The 16,913-nt window shown below is 41.3% G+C and overlaps 1 protein-coding gene across 2 annotated transcripts in view; it reads left to right on the forward strand.

Annotated features, from left to right (window-relative positions):
- LOC311135655 (janus kinase and microtubule-interacting protein 2-like) overlaps window positions 1-15,697 on the forward strand; it is a gene marked incomplete at both ends in the record, with an annotated part of 29,468 nt that extends 13,771 nt beyond the window's left edge. For both annotated transcript variants that reach the window (XM_084169678.1, XM_084169679.1), the window contains 8 exons: window positions 1,254-1,355; window positions 1,467-1,520; window positions 1,644-1,709; window positions 1,813-1,881; window positions 2,334-2,411; window positions 2,785-2,988; window positions 14,657-14,722; window positions 15,647-15,697. In XM_084169678.1, the coding sequence (XP_084025804.1) occupies window positions 1,254-1,355; window positions 1,467-1,520; window positions 1,644-1,709; window positions 1,813-1,881; window positions 2,334-2,411; window positions 2,785-2,988; window positions 14,657-14,722; window positions 15,647-15,697 (690 nt within the window). The remainder of the gene's footprint in view (window positions 1-1,253; window positions 1,356-1,466; window positions 1,521-1,643; window positions 1,710-1,812; window positions 1,882-2,333; window positions 2,412-2,784; window positions 2,989-14,656; window positions 14,723-15,646) is intronic.
- Window positions 15,698-16,913: the final 1,216 nt, after the last annotated feature.

Consider the following 16,913-nt stretch of genomic DNA (forward strand, 5'->3'; position numbering starts at 1 on the left):
GATATAACTGAAATCGTGAAAATATATTTGTATTTTCTACTAGAGGTGAGCCTTTATGATTGACAAATATCAATGAAGCATACATTTGAGTGGAATCACAGCTGTTTAAAGAAAAAAAGAAAAGAGCAGTGGTGACATGGAGAAAGATAAATCATGGGTTTGTAATATGCCCACCAATAGATATATAGCAGATTTTTGTTTGTGTCTACACAAATATTTAGATACATTCTAAACATTATATCAGTAGTGCTGAGCGATTAACTGAAATGTTGGTTATTTTCGGGTTTTATTTTTGTAAATATTTTTTTGTGAGCGCAATTCTCAGTTTCTCTAGAGATAGACGCAGTCCGAACTGTGCGATGTAGTAGGAAGTTGTAGTTTTCAACAGGCCAATATTCTACATGGTTTAGCTCAGAAAACATGGTAATTAACTACATTGACCATAATCAATTGTGCGACTACTTGTCCGGTCTGAGGTGGAGAGAAGAGACAGAAGAACGTGGGATTAAGAGGGATGGAGAGAAGTTGCTTCGTATTCTCTATCTGAAAATACGTGATCTAAGATTGATAGTTGGTATTCAGCAGTCAATCAAGTATGCCTTACTTACTTTGAAGAACTACTAAAATAGTGATTTTGTCAGACAGCATAGGCAGCAGCTCTATAGAGATGAGATGATGACTTGGAATGAAATATTAAAGTTGTCAAATAGGCCTAAAACAAATGTAATATACACAATGTGAATAAATGATGGTTGATAAGTGATAAGTGATAAGCAGTAATGGTTAGTCACTACCATCATGGGACTTTTAGTAAAGTGTTTTATTCTATGTTGTTACAGAATTCAACCCAAATAATGCATAGTGCATTTAATGTCCCACAAAAAATTCTTGAAATCTAAATCGAAAGCCGTGATCATTTTTAAAATAATCTATCTGAAACCGAACCGACCTCAAATAGCACTAATCGCTCAGCACTAATATCAGTCATGTCTCTGGGACCTCTGTATTGCCCCCCCTTCCTCCCATGGCCAGGCTCAGACAGGCTCAGAACACAGGGCTTTGTGCATTCTGTGCTGCAGTGGAGATACTGCAATAAGCCCCCAAAAGGATGGTGCTTCCATCTACTGGATAGAGAATAAAACAGCAGAACATGTCCCTCCACTGACTCCCTCCGCAGTCTTCTTTGTCCAATCATTCAATCTGTTTAACCAATGCTGTTAACTGATTAAATAAATTACATTTTCCTCCTGTAGGAGCGTGAGCGGAAGTCCCCTCCGTTTAATCATCTCCGCATGCATCCGTTCTCCGAGGGTGTCAGCGCCCTTCAGATCTACTGCATGAAGGAAGGAGTGAAGGTATAACCCATCTCAATATCTCATTAGTATTATAAGACATCATATTTTGTCTTTCTGCAAAGAAATGTAGGTGAAATATGATGCTGATTGTTTATTTTGATCCTTTCCCAGGATGTCTGTATACCTGACCTGATCAAGCTGCTAGACATTCTGGGTGATAACGGGGTAAGTCTGCTTGGAAGGGCTCTATAATACGTTATTACTGATGTTTTGCTAATTAAAAATCACTCCTCCTTTGCGCGAAGGATTGAAAGTCAAGGTTGTTTAACCTTTTTTTTGTTTGTTTAGAACTTGCGAAATGAGGAGCAAGTGGCCATTATTCAAGCTAGCACTGTCCTCTCTCTTGCTGAAAAGGTATGCAAATACAATTATTGATGCTTAGTTCAGAGTAACTTGTAAGCAATAGAATAGCCATTTATATAGCGTTGTTTCTTATCTGCGTTTTGTCTCCCCCTAGTGGATACAACAGATTGAGGGCACAGAGGCAGCGCTGCACCAGAAGATGATGGATCTGGAGCTAGAGATGGTGAGTCCCTTCTCCCTTCACATCACATCACATTTTAGCAGACGCTCTTATCCAGAGCAACTTACAGTTAGTGAGTGCATACATTTTCATACTGGCCCCCCGTGGGAAACGAACCCACAACCCTGGCGTTGCAAGCGCCATGCTCTACCAACTAAGCTACAGGGGACTCACTCACAGTCACTTCACACGGACTGGGCTTGACTTGAGAAGTTTTTACTCGGTTCCATGAAACTAAAATGCCAGATTGCTGTGCACAATACGATGGAAGAGATGCTCAAAGAACTATAATTTGTGCATTGTACATAAGTACAAAAAATACTTCCGAATTCGAAGGCGTATAGACAACACTACCTATCACTAACTGTTGCGTGATGTTAGGGACTGGTGAGGTTGGTAATGAGTTCTTCAGTATTAAGATCAGAGCACTGACCAGAGAGCACTGTCCTCCACAGGAGATGTTCTGCAAGCAGAAAGGCTATCTGGAAGAGGAGCTGGATTACAGGAAGTCAGCCCTGGATCAGGCCTACGTGGTGAGTACCCTCTATAGATGCATTCCCACTCTTTCAGCCACCTACCTTTAAATACAGGCTTACTTCTTTATTGGCCTCAAAGGTGTTACATTTAATATACGCTTTGAACATACTGTAAGGGTAACATAAATGTGTGTTGTGTGTGTGTGTGTGTGTGTGTGTGTGTGTGTGTGTGTGTGTGTGTGTGTGTGTGTGTGTGTGTGTGTGTGTGTGTGTGTGTGTGTGTGTGTGTGTGCGTGCGCGCGCGCGTGCGTGCATGCGTTTGTGCGTACACCTCTCCCCTAGCCAGTACCGACATACTATAAATGATGAATATCTACACATATCATTATCGTCACTGTAGCTAACTACTCCCTCGACCTTCCCCCCACAGCAAATCCAGGAGCTGGAGGCTACTCTGTACAACGCACTGCAGCAGGACAAGGTGATCGGATACGGCGAGCCTCTGAGTGACATGCAGAAGGACGAGCTGCGTACATCCGTGGAGAAGTTACGCAGGCAGATGCTGAGGAAGAGCAGAGAGTTCGACTGTCAGGTCCTGGCTGAGAGGATGGAGCGGCTCCACCAGGCCCATCAGGTATACAGTCATATGTGACCCATCACCTGGGTCCGGTGCTATGAGGCAAAATTTGAAATAGTGTTTTTTACATTGGATAAAACTAGAGACTCTGAGCTAGAAAATAAAATGTAACATACACTGTAGTTGATGAACAATGAGAAAGTAATTCTAAACTTGTAACCCCACTTTTGAGAAATGGCCCTTGAATGTTTTGGTACACATACTGGAGAGCTATACATTTACATTTACATTTACGTCATTTAGCAGACGCTCTTATCCAGAGCGACTTACAAATTGGTGCATTGACATTATAGCCAGTAGTACAACCACTTTACAATGTTTTTTTTATTTTTTATTATGTTTTAATTTTTTTCTTTTTTTTCTTTATTTATTTTTTCTTTTCTTTTCTTTTATTAGGAGGGGGGGGGGGGGGTTGGGGTAGAAGGATTACTTTATCCTATCCCAGGTATTCCTTAAAGAGGTGGGGTTTCAAATGTCTCCGGAAGGTGGTGAGTGACTCCGCTGTCGTCTATATTGAAGATATATATTGAAGTAGCAATTGAAAGAGAACACTTTGGAGATTATGGGGAAATTGTCAGACCAATTGTGAGGACACAACAGTTCACCCGATACAAGACTAAAGTTAGAAATGTATCAATATCACAGACCTGATTTGCCCTAATGAAAAATGCGTCAACCCTCCTACAAATATGTCAATTTATTATAATTCACATAATAATCAAATCAACCTTATGATAGGTAATGATTTATATATTTCCAAAAGAAAGACGCATATACAGTATTTGTTCATCGACATCTTTATGTTTTGTTAATAAAATAATGATAAAAAATACTGTTTTAGAAGTGGGGGGGACATAATATTTATATATATATATTTTTTAATCCAGTCGGATAAACACTCCAAAACAGCCTACCCGACCGCTCTGAGGCATCCGCATGGTCCTAAAGCACACCGTTGCGTCGTTTTGTATCACATTCCAATTATAAAACTGGGGTGCACATGTCCCCCCCCATCCCCAGTGAAAGTTGCACCCCTGATGTCAACTACATCTCAACTACATTTTAGTTGCACTTCCCCCCAGCTCCACGACCACGTGGAAAACCTTGCTGAGATGATCAATGTATTTGTTGCATTGTATCGTCAGTTTCTCAAGCCAAAAATACATCTTGATGGCCTTCACCAGTTCATCTTTGCTTGTAGGCTTGGCAGAGTTACGGATGAATGTTTTCAGTTGATGCCAAACAAGTTCGATCTGGTTTAAATCAGGAGACCTACATGTAGAAATATTTAGATATACTGTAGGCCTACCGTAGGCGAGGTGAGTCTCACTAGTGTTAAGTAATGTGCTGTGAAAAAGTGTTGTAGGTCTACTTACTCTGCTGGCGTCTTGACCCAGTTTTGACCCTCATTTGCATTGTAAACCTGGGAGGCAGTGTGTTTTGGGTCATTGTCTGCATTTGAGAGTGATCGCACATCATCATACTGTATGTTCTACAGCATAATCAAAGTGAGGACAGTGGGAGGTCTGCTGTACACTTATGGCCTATTGTAACCTGGAGTCACACCTTTCCAGTACTCCTCACCCCACCCTAAACTCTGCCCTTAACACAATTACCATTCAAAAATGATCTGTTTATCTGCTAATTTTTTCATTGAGACCAAAGAGAACAGAAGGAATGGACATAGTTTTCAGCAAGCCAGTTTCTTTCTATGGTGCTACCCGTTCCAAAGGTACGGGCCATATGGAGAGTCAGGTGGCATTGGCGGGATGATGGGACGGGATGTGGGACGGGATGATGGGACGGGATGATGGGACGGGATGATGGGACGGGATGATGGAACGGGATGATGGGGCAGGATGATGGGACGGGATGCTGGGACGGGATGAAGGGACGGGATGATGGGACGGGATGAAGGGACGGGATGATGGGACGGGATGATGGGACGGGATGATGGAGTCACAATCCATGCCAGGCACACCTGTGAGCTCTGGAACTCCACCTCCGACAGGCAGAGGCAACAATCGTGGCGGGTTCGTCAGGTCGTCGGTTCACCCTGACATTTCCATTCCTCTTCCTCTTCTTACACCAGAACTTGATGAACTGCTCACCACGAGTGATACCACGAGTGGACACAGAATACAAACTGGGATGGATCCTGAGGCACATTTGGCTTACCAGTGAACCTCCGAGTGTTCATCATAAATACTGTGTTTCAGAAGTTTCTGTCCATCAGTGGTGCAACCCGAAAAAGCATTAAAGACAGAGTTAATGAGTACTTGAGGTCGCCGTGAAAGTCTGGACATGGCCTGCTCTCCCTTATCTAAGGAATTAAGCATACAGTATATGTAGGCTACAGTAAACATCTCATTGTCCTATTGGTTTTTGGCACACTACACGTTAGCCTAATAAACATATGCATTTTGAAACAATATAATAATTTTTTTTTAAACTACCACTGTAGATGCTGTGTTTTTATTTTTAGAATACTGTTCTCTGCTTACAATAGTGATGGACATTGGTCACAGTTAGATTGATGAGCCATTAAATTGGACAGCCAAAACCCTCATAATAGATCATTGTTGATCGAAACTAATTTATATCTAGCCATCCAGATACAATGACAAATGCAACAACCCCTATCAATATGTCAATTTATTATAATCCACATAATAATTCACCCTAAAAAAAATCCCCCAATTACTGGCTCTAATTTCTGGGTGTAAATACATTTGACCGTCATGCTTATCGGTCTGTTGAATAATTTGCATAATTGTATTTCTCAACTGGTAATGAAGCGCGACTCCCTTTCACCATTCAAGTGCAGGCAACAGGCTATCAGCGCGTCACCCACCACTTTACAATGTGAGCTGGAGGCATTTTGAAAACATGTTTTCTAACACTTGTTTTTCACAAGTATAGCAGGTTGTGAACTCAGCAAACAACATTTCCACTCTGAGAATGAGAATGGTAAATGACTGTAATTAATACATTCATTCAATACATTGGAATACAAAAGAAGCCATCCACCCATGATGGGCTATTAGCAGGACAATAGACTCTTGCCAAGTTTATTTCTATTTTTAGGACTTGAAATGTATTAATGGATGTTTAATGGATGTTTGCCTACTAATGATAATGACATGAAGAAGGAGATCAAGAAGGAGTGTAGGAGTAGCTAGCTCTGCATGCTTATTACAATATGTGTGATTCATATTCTTTCTTTTTTTCTGACCATTTCGAACAGTGTAAACGACACTGTACAACAAATACAATAATAATTTACAAACAAATTATAATCAATCCCATATAGTCTGTTCTAACAAAAAAAGTTTTAAAGTTTTTAGTACAGCCAAGGTTAAAAACATTTGAATTAATTCCTGAATTCAATTGCTTTAGCCGACATCTTGCAGTTTATTTGTTGTTTAATTATTCAAGGCTCCTTTCTCTTCTCTGTGCTGGAGTTCTTTTAAGAACTTGATGGTATAGCAATAGCCTAATAAACTTGACATTAACTTGAATCTTCTCTCTTCATTTTACCCACAAACAAAATCACTAATAGTGTAGGATAGTCCAATGTAGCTCAGTTGGTAGAGCATGGTGCTTGCAACGCCAGGGTTGTGGGTTTGATTCCCACGGGGACAAGTATGGAAAAAAAGAAAGTATAATTTAGCAGCTTTGACATGCATCATCCAAACGGCGGCTGAAGGGCAAATGCGATCTAATGCCGAGGTCTCGGCGACATCTTGCCAACGCTCTCCATACTACGTCGGCCCGACGTCGGCGAGATGTATGTGTGCTGTCTGGTGTGATGACATGCACAAATGCACGAATGATTGATTGATATATATTGAATTAGGCCTTTAGGCCAATATGTAAGTTATGTTAAGACCGCTACAGTAAACAGGACTCTTACTCCTGCAGCTCCATGTCATTTCAGTAAAAACCTTGGACCCATGTGTCCCTGAATTTACCAAAATATGTGTATTTTACACTCTAGCAGTAGCTCTACATTAAGATAAATGTCATAAAAGACAAAAACTTACTGAGCATTTCATCCTCAAAGCGCCATGATGGTCTGCCACGCGGTATGCATATTAACAGTAAAATAGCCGGGACTCAACGAGTAGCCTACCAATAGCCACCAGTCTAATAAATCAATTTAATATACACAATCACAAAGAAATCCATTAATATTTTGTTTAGGAAGGTCATAAAAAAAAACATGATACTAAGACAATTTATTTCAAAAGAACAGAATAGTATGTTTTAAGATGTATTTCTCTCTGCTATAGTAGCTGAGGCTATGGTTGCTTCATGTCAACAAAATTAATTAACTTGTTATGCTCTTTCAGATAGGGTATAGCAATCAAAATGTCTGGCCTGCATGGACCGCTGTAGGATTATTTGGGAAAGTAAGCAAGCGCCAACAAGCTTTATAAAGACGCCATCAAAGATGCCCTCTGGTGGTTTCAATAAGCATTAACGGCTGTACCAACGGGCACTGTAACATGCTGTACCATACCGCAGCATCCTGCAAGCTGTGCTGCAGTATGATGCACCTTTTAAATGAGGAACCACTGTACACGCCATTTGATGACTTAACATGAGGGATGACTCAACAGATGAGGCCAGTCAGTTGGACTTATAGCTGAGGTGGTTCAGTGAACTTGGTCGTTCCACCAATTCGGTGCCTTTTGAGATGTGTGACTTGGTGATTTGATTTCACCTAATTGTAACATTCTGTCATAAAGAGCACATGGTCAACTTAATAAAAAACATGTTTTCCCATCTCAAGAGGTTTTAAATAAAACAATTACTATAGTAAGGGCCTATTAAGTGCCAAATAAAGTAACAGGGTTTGGAGATTTCATCTTAAATCAGCCATACATCCCTATGTGACAGGGGAAATGGAAGCTTGTTGTGTGCAACAGGGAGGGGGAATTTAATGCAAATTTTTTAAAGCCTGTTTATCTATGGGTAACAGGGTTGATGTTTTATGCTTGACCCACTCAGTTTTCCACCACAAAACACCAGCAAATGCCCCAAAAGAGTAGGACCAGTTCACCTGCTTTTACACTATGATTTGACTATTAGATGTTTAATGTTTTCTTTGAAAAAAATATTTTCAACATAAAAGTTTCACCATATTGAAACAAGAGTTCAGTTCACATAACAGGGTTGACCTTAAAAAGAGGGATAGGGTTTTTCTTTTTCTTAAAATGAATCACTAATCACATGAAATAAATGATAATCTTCAGAAATGACTTGGAGAAACATGGAGAAATGTTGGGGTTATTTGGGTTAAAATCTTCCAAGAAGTCACAGAGGCTGCACCGAGGGACATGTCAATATGCTGAATTGTGGCACTTTAGCAAGTCTTTATTCATATGTGACCGACCGCCTCGATTCGGAATATGTAGCAACATTTTAAATGGTGTTTTTTACATTTGATATAAGTAGATGGTATATGGTATATCATACAATGCAGTTGAGGAACAATGGGAAAGTAATTCTGCTTTGAAAGTTGATAAACTTGTAACCCCACTTTTGAGAAAATGGCCCTTGAATGTTTTGGTACACCTACTGGAGAGCTCTTCTTTGTCTAAAGCCATTCAGCATCGTTCACACCCTCTTAAGCCTTAGTCCCACCCATCTCTTTAAGGATTCAAATGTGAGGCCATGTGGTAAACACACGCTATTTCAAATATAATCTAAATGTATTTGTCACATGCACAGGATACAGAAGGTGTAAACGGTACAGTGAAGTGGTTACTTGCATAGTAGCAATATCAAAAACAGAAAGTGTACAGATACAAATATTTTATTAATATTTAATCGTTATTAGATAACGCTAACCTGACACACATGTCTAAATTGATGGGTCATGTGAAGGAAATGCCCCTCATCCACTTCTAGCTAAGTGGATGGGTCACTATTGTCTAGACATGTAGACATGTTCATGAAATACAATCGATGGCCGTAATCACCCCCAGACACACCTGCTAATTTGATGAGTCATGTAATAATCCGGCCGAAGTGGAGTCTTTTGTTTAGACATGTAGCTACAGTACCAGTCAAAAGTTTGGACACACCTACTCATTCCAGGGTTTTTCTTTATTTTTACTATTTTCTACATTGTAGAATAATAGTGAAGACATCAAAACTATGAGCTAACACATATGGAATCATGTAGTAACCCCAAAAAAGTGTTAAACAAATTTGAGATTCTTAAAAGTAGCCACCCTTTGCCTTGATGACAGCTTTGCACACTCTTGGCATTTTCTCAACCAGCTTCATGAGGTAGTCACCTGGAATGCATTTCAATTAAAAGGTGTGCCTTTTTAAAAGTTAATTTGTGGAATTTCTTTCCTTCTTAATGCGTTTGAGCCAACAGTCGAGTTGTGACAAGGTAGGGTTGGTATAAAGAATATAGCCCTATTTGGTAAAAGACCAAGTCCATATTATGGCAAGAACAGCTCAAATAAGCAGAGAGAAACGACAGTCCATCATTACTTTAAGACATTAAGGTCAGTCATTCCGGAACATTTCAAGAACTTTGAAAGTTTCTTCAAGTGCAGTCGCAAAAACCATCAAGCGCTGTGATGAAAATGGAGGACGCCACAGCAAAGGAATACCCAGAGTTACCTCTGCTGCAGAGGATACGTTCATTAGAGTTACCAGCCTCAGAAATTGAAGCCCAAATAAATGCTTCACAGAGTTCATGTAACAGACACATCTCAACATCAACTGTTCAGAGGAGACTGCGTAAATCAGGCCTTCATGGTCGAATACTAAAGGTGACCAAGACAAAGGAGATGATTGTGGACTACAGGAAAAAAAAGAGGACTGAGCACGCCCCCATTCTCATCGACGGGGCTGTAGTGGAACAGGTTGAGAGCTTCAAGTTCCTTGGTGTCCACATCACCAACGAACTATCATGGTCCAAACACACCAAGACAGTCGTGAAGAGGGCACGACAAAGCCTATTCCCCCTCAGGAGACTGAAAAGATTCGGCATGGGTCCTCAGATCCTCAAAAAATTATACAGCTGCACCATCGAGAGCATCCTGACTGGTTGCATCACCGCCTGGTATGGTAACTGCTTGGCCTCCGACCGCAAGGCACTACAGAGGGTAGTGCGTACGGCCCAGTACATCACTGGGGCCAAGCTTCCTGCCATCCAGGATCTCTATACCAGGCGGTGTCAGAGGAAGGCCCTCAAAATTGTCAAAGACTCCAGCCACCCTAGTCATAGACTGTTCTCTCTGCTACCGCACGGCAAGCGGTACCGGAGTGCCAAGTCTAGGTCCAAAAGACTTCTCAACAGCTTCTACCCCCAAGCCATAAGACTCCTGAACAGCTAATCATGGCTACCCAGACTATTTGCACTGCCCCCTCACCCCATCTTTCTACGCTGCTGCTACTCTGTTAATTATTTATGCATAGTCACTTTAACTCTACCCACATGTACATATTACTTCAACTACCTCTACTAGCCGGTGCCCCCGCACATTGACTCTGCACCGGTACCCCCCTGTATATATAGCCTCCCTACTGTTATTTTATTTTACTTCTGCTCTTTTTTTCTCAACACTTTTTTGTTGTTTTATTTTACTTTTTTATAAAAAATAAATGCACTGTTGGTTAAGGGCTGTAAGTAAGCATTTCACTGTAATGTCTGCACCTGTTGTATTCGGCGCATGTGGCCAATAAAATTTGATTTGATTTGATTTGACCAATAAGAAGAATAGACTTGCTTGGGCCAAGAAACACGAGCAATGGACATTAGACCGGTGGAAATCTGTCCTTTGGTCTGAAGAGTCCAAATTTGAGATTTTTGGTTCCAACCGCCGTGTCTTTGTGAGACGCAGAGTAGGTGAACGGATGATCTCGGCATGTGTAGTTTCCACCGTGAAGCATGGAGGAGGAGGTGTAATGGTGTCGGGGTGCTTTGCTGGTGACGCTGTCTGTGATTTATTTAGAATTCAAGGCACACTTACCCAGCATGGCTACCACAGCATTCTGCAGCGATACGCCATCCCATCTGGTTTGCGCTTAGTGGGACTATCATTTGTTTTTCAACAGGACAATGACCCAAAACACACCTCCAGGCTGTGTAAGGGCTATTTTACCAAGAAGGAGAGTGATGGAGTGCTGCATCAGATGACCTGTCCTCCGCAATCACCTGACCTCAACCCAATTGAGATGGTTTGGGATGAGTTGGACCGCAGAGTGAAGAAAAAGCAGCCAACAAGTGCTCAGCATATGTGGGAACTCCTTCAAGACTGTTGGAAAAGCATTCCAAGTGAAGCTGGTTGAGAGAATGCCAAGAGTGTGCAAAGCTGTCATCAAGGCAAAGAGTGGCTACTTTGAAGAATCTAAAATCTAAAATATGTTTTGATTTGTTTAACACTTTTTTGGTTACTACATGATTCCATATATGTTATTTCACAGTTTACAGTTGAAGTCGGAAGTTTACATACACCTTAGCAAAATACATGTTTCACAATTCCTGACATTTAATCCTAGTAAAAATTCCCTGTCTTAGGTCAGTAAGGATCAGCAATTTATTTTAAGAATGTGAAATGTCAGAATAATAGTAGAGAGAATTATTTATTTCAGTTTTATTTCTTTCATCACATTCCCAGTGGGTCAGAAGTTTACATACACTCAATTAGTATTTGGTAGCATTGCCTTTAAATTGTTTAACTTGGGTCAAACATTTCGTGTAGCCTTCCACATGCTTCCCACAATAAGTTGGGTGAATTTTGGCCCATTCCCCCTGACAGAGCTGGTGTAACTGAGTCAGGTTTGTAGGCCTCCTTGCTCGCACACACTTTTTCAGTTCTGCCCACAAATGTTCTATAGGATTGAGGTCAGGGCTTTGTGATGGCCACTCCAATACATTGACTTTGCTGTCCTTAAGCCATTTTGCCACAACTTTGGAAGTATGCTTGGGGTCATTGTCCATTTGGAAGACCCATTTGCGACCAAGCTTTAACTTCCTGACTGATGTCTTGAGATGTTACTTAAATATATCCACATCATTTTCCTTCCTCATGATGCCCTCCTGCAGCAAAGCACCCCCACAGCATGATGCTGCCACCCCCGTGCTTCACGGTTGGGATGGTGTTCTTCGGCTTGCAAGCAATCCCCTTTTTCCTCCAAACATAACGATGGTCATTATGGCCAAACAGTTCTATTTTTGTTTCATCAGACCAGAGGACATTTCTCCAAAAAGTACGATCTTTGTCCTCATGTGCAGTTGCAAACCGTAGTCTGTCTTTTTTTTGGCGGTTTTGGAGCATTGGCTTCTTCCTTGCTGAGCGGCCTTTCAGTTTATGTCGATATAGGACTCGTTTTACTGTGGATATAGATACTTTTGTACCTGTTTCCTCCAGCATCTTCACAAGGTCCTTTGCTGTTGTTCTGGGATTGATTTGCACTTTTCACACCAAAGTACGTTCATCTCTAGGAGACAGAACGCGTCTCCTTCCTGAGCGGTATGACGGCTGCGTGGTCCCATGGTATTTATACTTGCATACTATTGTTTGTACAGATGAACGTGGTACCTTCAGGCGTTTGGAAATTGCTGATTTCTTTTGATTTTCCCATGATGTCAAGCAAAGAGGCACTGAGTTTGAAGGTAGGCCTTGAAATACATCCCACAGGTACACCTCCAATTGACTCAAATGATGTCAATTCAGAAGCTTCTAAAGCCATGACATCATTTTCTGAAATTTTCCAAGCTGTTTAAAGGCACAGTCAATTTAGTGTATGTAAACTTCTGACCCCCTGGAATTCTGATACAGTGAATTATAAGTGAAATAATCTGTATGTAAACAATTGTTGGAAAAATTACTTGTGTCATGCACAAAGTAGTCCTAACCGACTTGGCAAAACTATAGTTTGTTAACAAGAAATTTGTGGAGTGGTTGAAAAACAAGTTTTAATGACTCCAACCTAAATGTATGTAAACTTCCGACTTCAACTGTACATCTTGTTTGGCCAGCTTTGTGTCAAGTCACTCCGGTTCACACTGACTGTGGCGTTTGCAGAAAGTAGCCCATCACTTTTTCCTATTGATCTGTTTATAGCGCCTGTTAAATTTAGGGCATCAATGTTGTTGAGAAAAGTAGCTAAACTGTTGTTGTTCTCGATGGCTAACGTTATATATCTTTAAAAAACAGTGCGGTAGAAAGGACTGTCAACACATACTGAACAGCTCACGTTATAGACAGAAGCGTGCTACTTAGCAGACCAATCCAAACTCATCTCCTGGCATGTCCGGCCCATACATTATCTCAGCCAATCATGGCTAGTGGGAATGTTCCTGTCTTTTTCCATGGCTAAACCAACTCGTAATGTAACAATTTTATTCATATTTATGGATGGAATAAAAGTTTGTTATTAAGGCACATGAAAGTTAATATGTTCCAGAAGGCATTTCTGCCAAAAAAACTCATTTTGAGAAAGAATTAATGTTTACGTTCAAATGCTGCTCCTGTGAAGTAGTGATATGCGACATACGCCTAGTTTCCTGAAACGAGTCACATATAGAAAATCTAATTTATTGTATTCCCTCTGTGGTCTATATTAAAGGGCACTTCATTGAATATAACAGGCTTTTACAATTCGATATTGGTGCACAATTTCTACTTAAAATATCAAAGGGACGCAAAAGGCACTTATTTCGTGGAACGACCCAACTATGTTTGCTCAATGAGTAGCCTTGTCTGACACTTTAGACCTGAATGTTTGTGCTAGTTCCCAGAGCTAATGTCCAGCTCACTGGACTAACACATTTTTTTGTCATAAAGACATCCCAGGGTCGATACCTGTTGGTTACACCAGCAGAACCCTGGCCTGATGCACCTGCATACCTGTATAAGTCAACATATGGCATACACTTCCTTTGATGATTTAACTTGAGGGATTCACACCTGCACCCGCCTTAGTGAAAGAAAGGTCATTCAAATATGTCCATAAAGAACAGATAGATGACAGGACTTTCACAGATCTCTAACATCTGTTCGAGACATAGTGTGCAAGACTCACACCTGACATTGACTTGATATTGATACTCTAAGCAGTTGCAGCATTTAGCAGAATACAGCATATGTTTACTTGAATGAACACAAGGTTGTTCAATCCAAAATTGTAATTTTTAAGATGGAACAAAGCAGGCTGGGAGATGATGCTGCTGCTGCAGTTACTCATTGCTACAGTAGAGGGCGATGCTCCATTTATTTACAGTTTACACTGACTGAGTCACTCCAGGGGTAGCAGCATTGTGCCAGCCTTTCACACACACCCAGCTGGAGAACCTCTTACCAGGCCACTCCAAGGGCAAAGCTGTCAGCATCACCAGTCCCATGCCACAGGCAGATGCTCCAATGAAATCCCAAATGTATCTAAATAATATTTACTGATACACCAAAACTGTAATACTGAAAATACATCATGACTGGTTTCCTAACGTTTTCTCTAACGTTTATTTATATTTCCAGTGCTGATTCAAAAATCTATGTAAAATATAAATGTATGGAGCATATTTGTGTTGGCTTGGCATATAGTTCAGCTGTAGCATGCAATGTTACTGTTGAATAGATTTAGTATATTCACTAAGGGAACAACAATATTTGCTTTACAATCTTTTCAGAGAATCCGGGACTTGGAGGATAAGACAGACATCCAGAGGAGACAAATTAAGGATCTGGAGGAGAAGGTAAGATGGCGAGTTATTTACCGTCACACAGGTTTTGCTCTCTCCTTTCCCCTGTCGTCTATAAACTGTGTGTGTCCCAAATGCCATCCTATTTCCTATCTAGTGCACTACTTTTGGCCAGAGCCCAATGGACCCTGGCCAAAAGTAGTGCACTATAAAAAAAAAAATAGGGTACCATTTGGGACGCAGGCCCTGTGATGCTTCTGTGACCTGAAGGGGTCTGTTAAAATATGTAATATAATGTGTGGTTATCTCTAAGGCTTTCCCCCTGACTGACATTCAGACTACCCTCTCCTTATAGTCACGCATTAGGCAGACCTTTCTGAACCCCACATCACTGACTAGTTAATGAGCCAAACATAATGAGGCGTGGCCTGTAGTTCTGCTTCCCTTGTTGCACAATACCGAGGGAAATGTGGGGTTCAGTTAGGTCAGGACTTATAGTCAGGACTTTGGTTATTTCAGAGTTAAAGTTGTATATGAACCAAGTTGTACGTGACTCAGAGACGCGGATTGTGTTTTATGTTCTAGTCTACAGACATTCTCAGGAAAACCACGCTCTATTGTAGTTCTGCTATAGCTCTGTTATTCACCATAGAGGCTAGGGCTAGTAATATCAGGACTAGCTCCCCCTACTTAGTAGCACAGTATCTTTGTAACTTCCTAAAGCTTCCATTGTTTCTGTCTGTGACTAACAAGTCTTATTTTCTCTATCTCTCTCTCTCTCTCTCTCTCTCTCTCTCTCTCTCTCTCTCTCTCTCTCTCTCTCTCTCTCTCTCTCTCTCTCTCTCTCTCTCTCTCTCTCTCTCTCTCTCTCTCTCTCTCTCTCTCTCTCTCTCTCTCTCTCTCTCTCTCTCTCTCTCTCTCTCTCTCTCTCTCTCTCTCTCTCTCTCTCTCTCTCTCTCTCTCTCTCTCTCTCTGCAGTTTTTGTTTCTGTTCTTATTCTTTTCTCTTGCCTTTATCCTTTGGCCTTGATGTCTTTGACATCTCCTGCAGCAGAGGTAAGTCTGTCCTGGTCAACAAACAGAGAATCTTCCCATCTTCCTCTCTGCACTCGTCTGTTTTCCCTGTTGTTCTCCATCTCCCTAGCGACCATCAGGACCTGTGATAGTAAAAGGAGTGAAATCATCTTTGTAGTGTAGCCAACATGTCTTTTCACAGTTGTGATTCATAGAGATTCATTGTTTAGGGATTCATGCTATATGTAACTAATAATTTTCCTAATGACACTAGAAGTCATTATTCCTTGAAGCCAACCCATTTTTCCTTCACAGTTATGAAGAACAGCATTATTTAGTGCTATCCATTGTCAGACTGTGACATTGTGATCTTGGCATGCAAGCTTTGTTTGGTCTACCGGCTCCTCTGAGGCTCCCTATGGATAATGCTACAACCATTGTTAGATTGATCTCATACAGTTTCTCTCTCTCTCTTTCTCTCTCTCTCTTTCTCTCTCTCTCTCTCTCTCTCTCTCTCTCTCTCTCTCTCTCTCTCTCTCTCTCTCTCTCTCTCTCTCTCTCTCTCTCTCTCTCTCTCTCTCTCTCTCTCGCTCTCGCTCTCTCGCTCGCTCTCTCTCTCTTTCTCTCTCTCTCTCTCTGTTTGCAGACAGTGTGGCAGCTTGGAGATTGTGTTTGTGACTGCAGTGGTTTACATTTTTTGGTGAAGGGAGTCATATTTTTGGAAATGGACATGGCTGGGAATTCACACCTGTTTGATTTGGGACCTCACTCTGGGGATACACACCATGTATGCTGCACTGCACTGCACTGTCCTGATCCTTGGAACATCCGTAAACTCAGTTGGGTAACAGGAACAGAACCCTCAGTTGGAAAACACACACACACATCATTCGCAAAAACTCATATACACTGGACACACTAATACTAACATACTGGAAACACATGCACACAAATATAACACACAACACACGCCCACATACACGGGCAGACAGAGAGACACACACATACACTCACATGTGCGTGTGCGCGCAGACACACATACACATACATACACCAAACCCACTCACAGACGTCAAGGAAACCAAAGTCTGGGAGATCTTATCTCTGCCATGCAGGGGAACACTACACAACCAACCACCATCCAACTACACCAAGACTACACCAAGTCTACACCAACTTCAGACTGCCTACACCCAAACTACACCCAGACTTCAGACTGCCTACACCCAAAC

This window comes from Coregonus lavaretus (assembly GCF_964263955.1).
Source record: "Coregonus lavaretus genome assembly, chromosome: 10".
Taxonomy (NCBI): Eukaryota; Metazoa; Chordata; class Actinopteri; order Salmoniformes; family Salmonidae; genus Coregonus; species Coregonus lavaretus.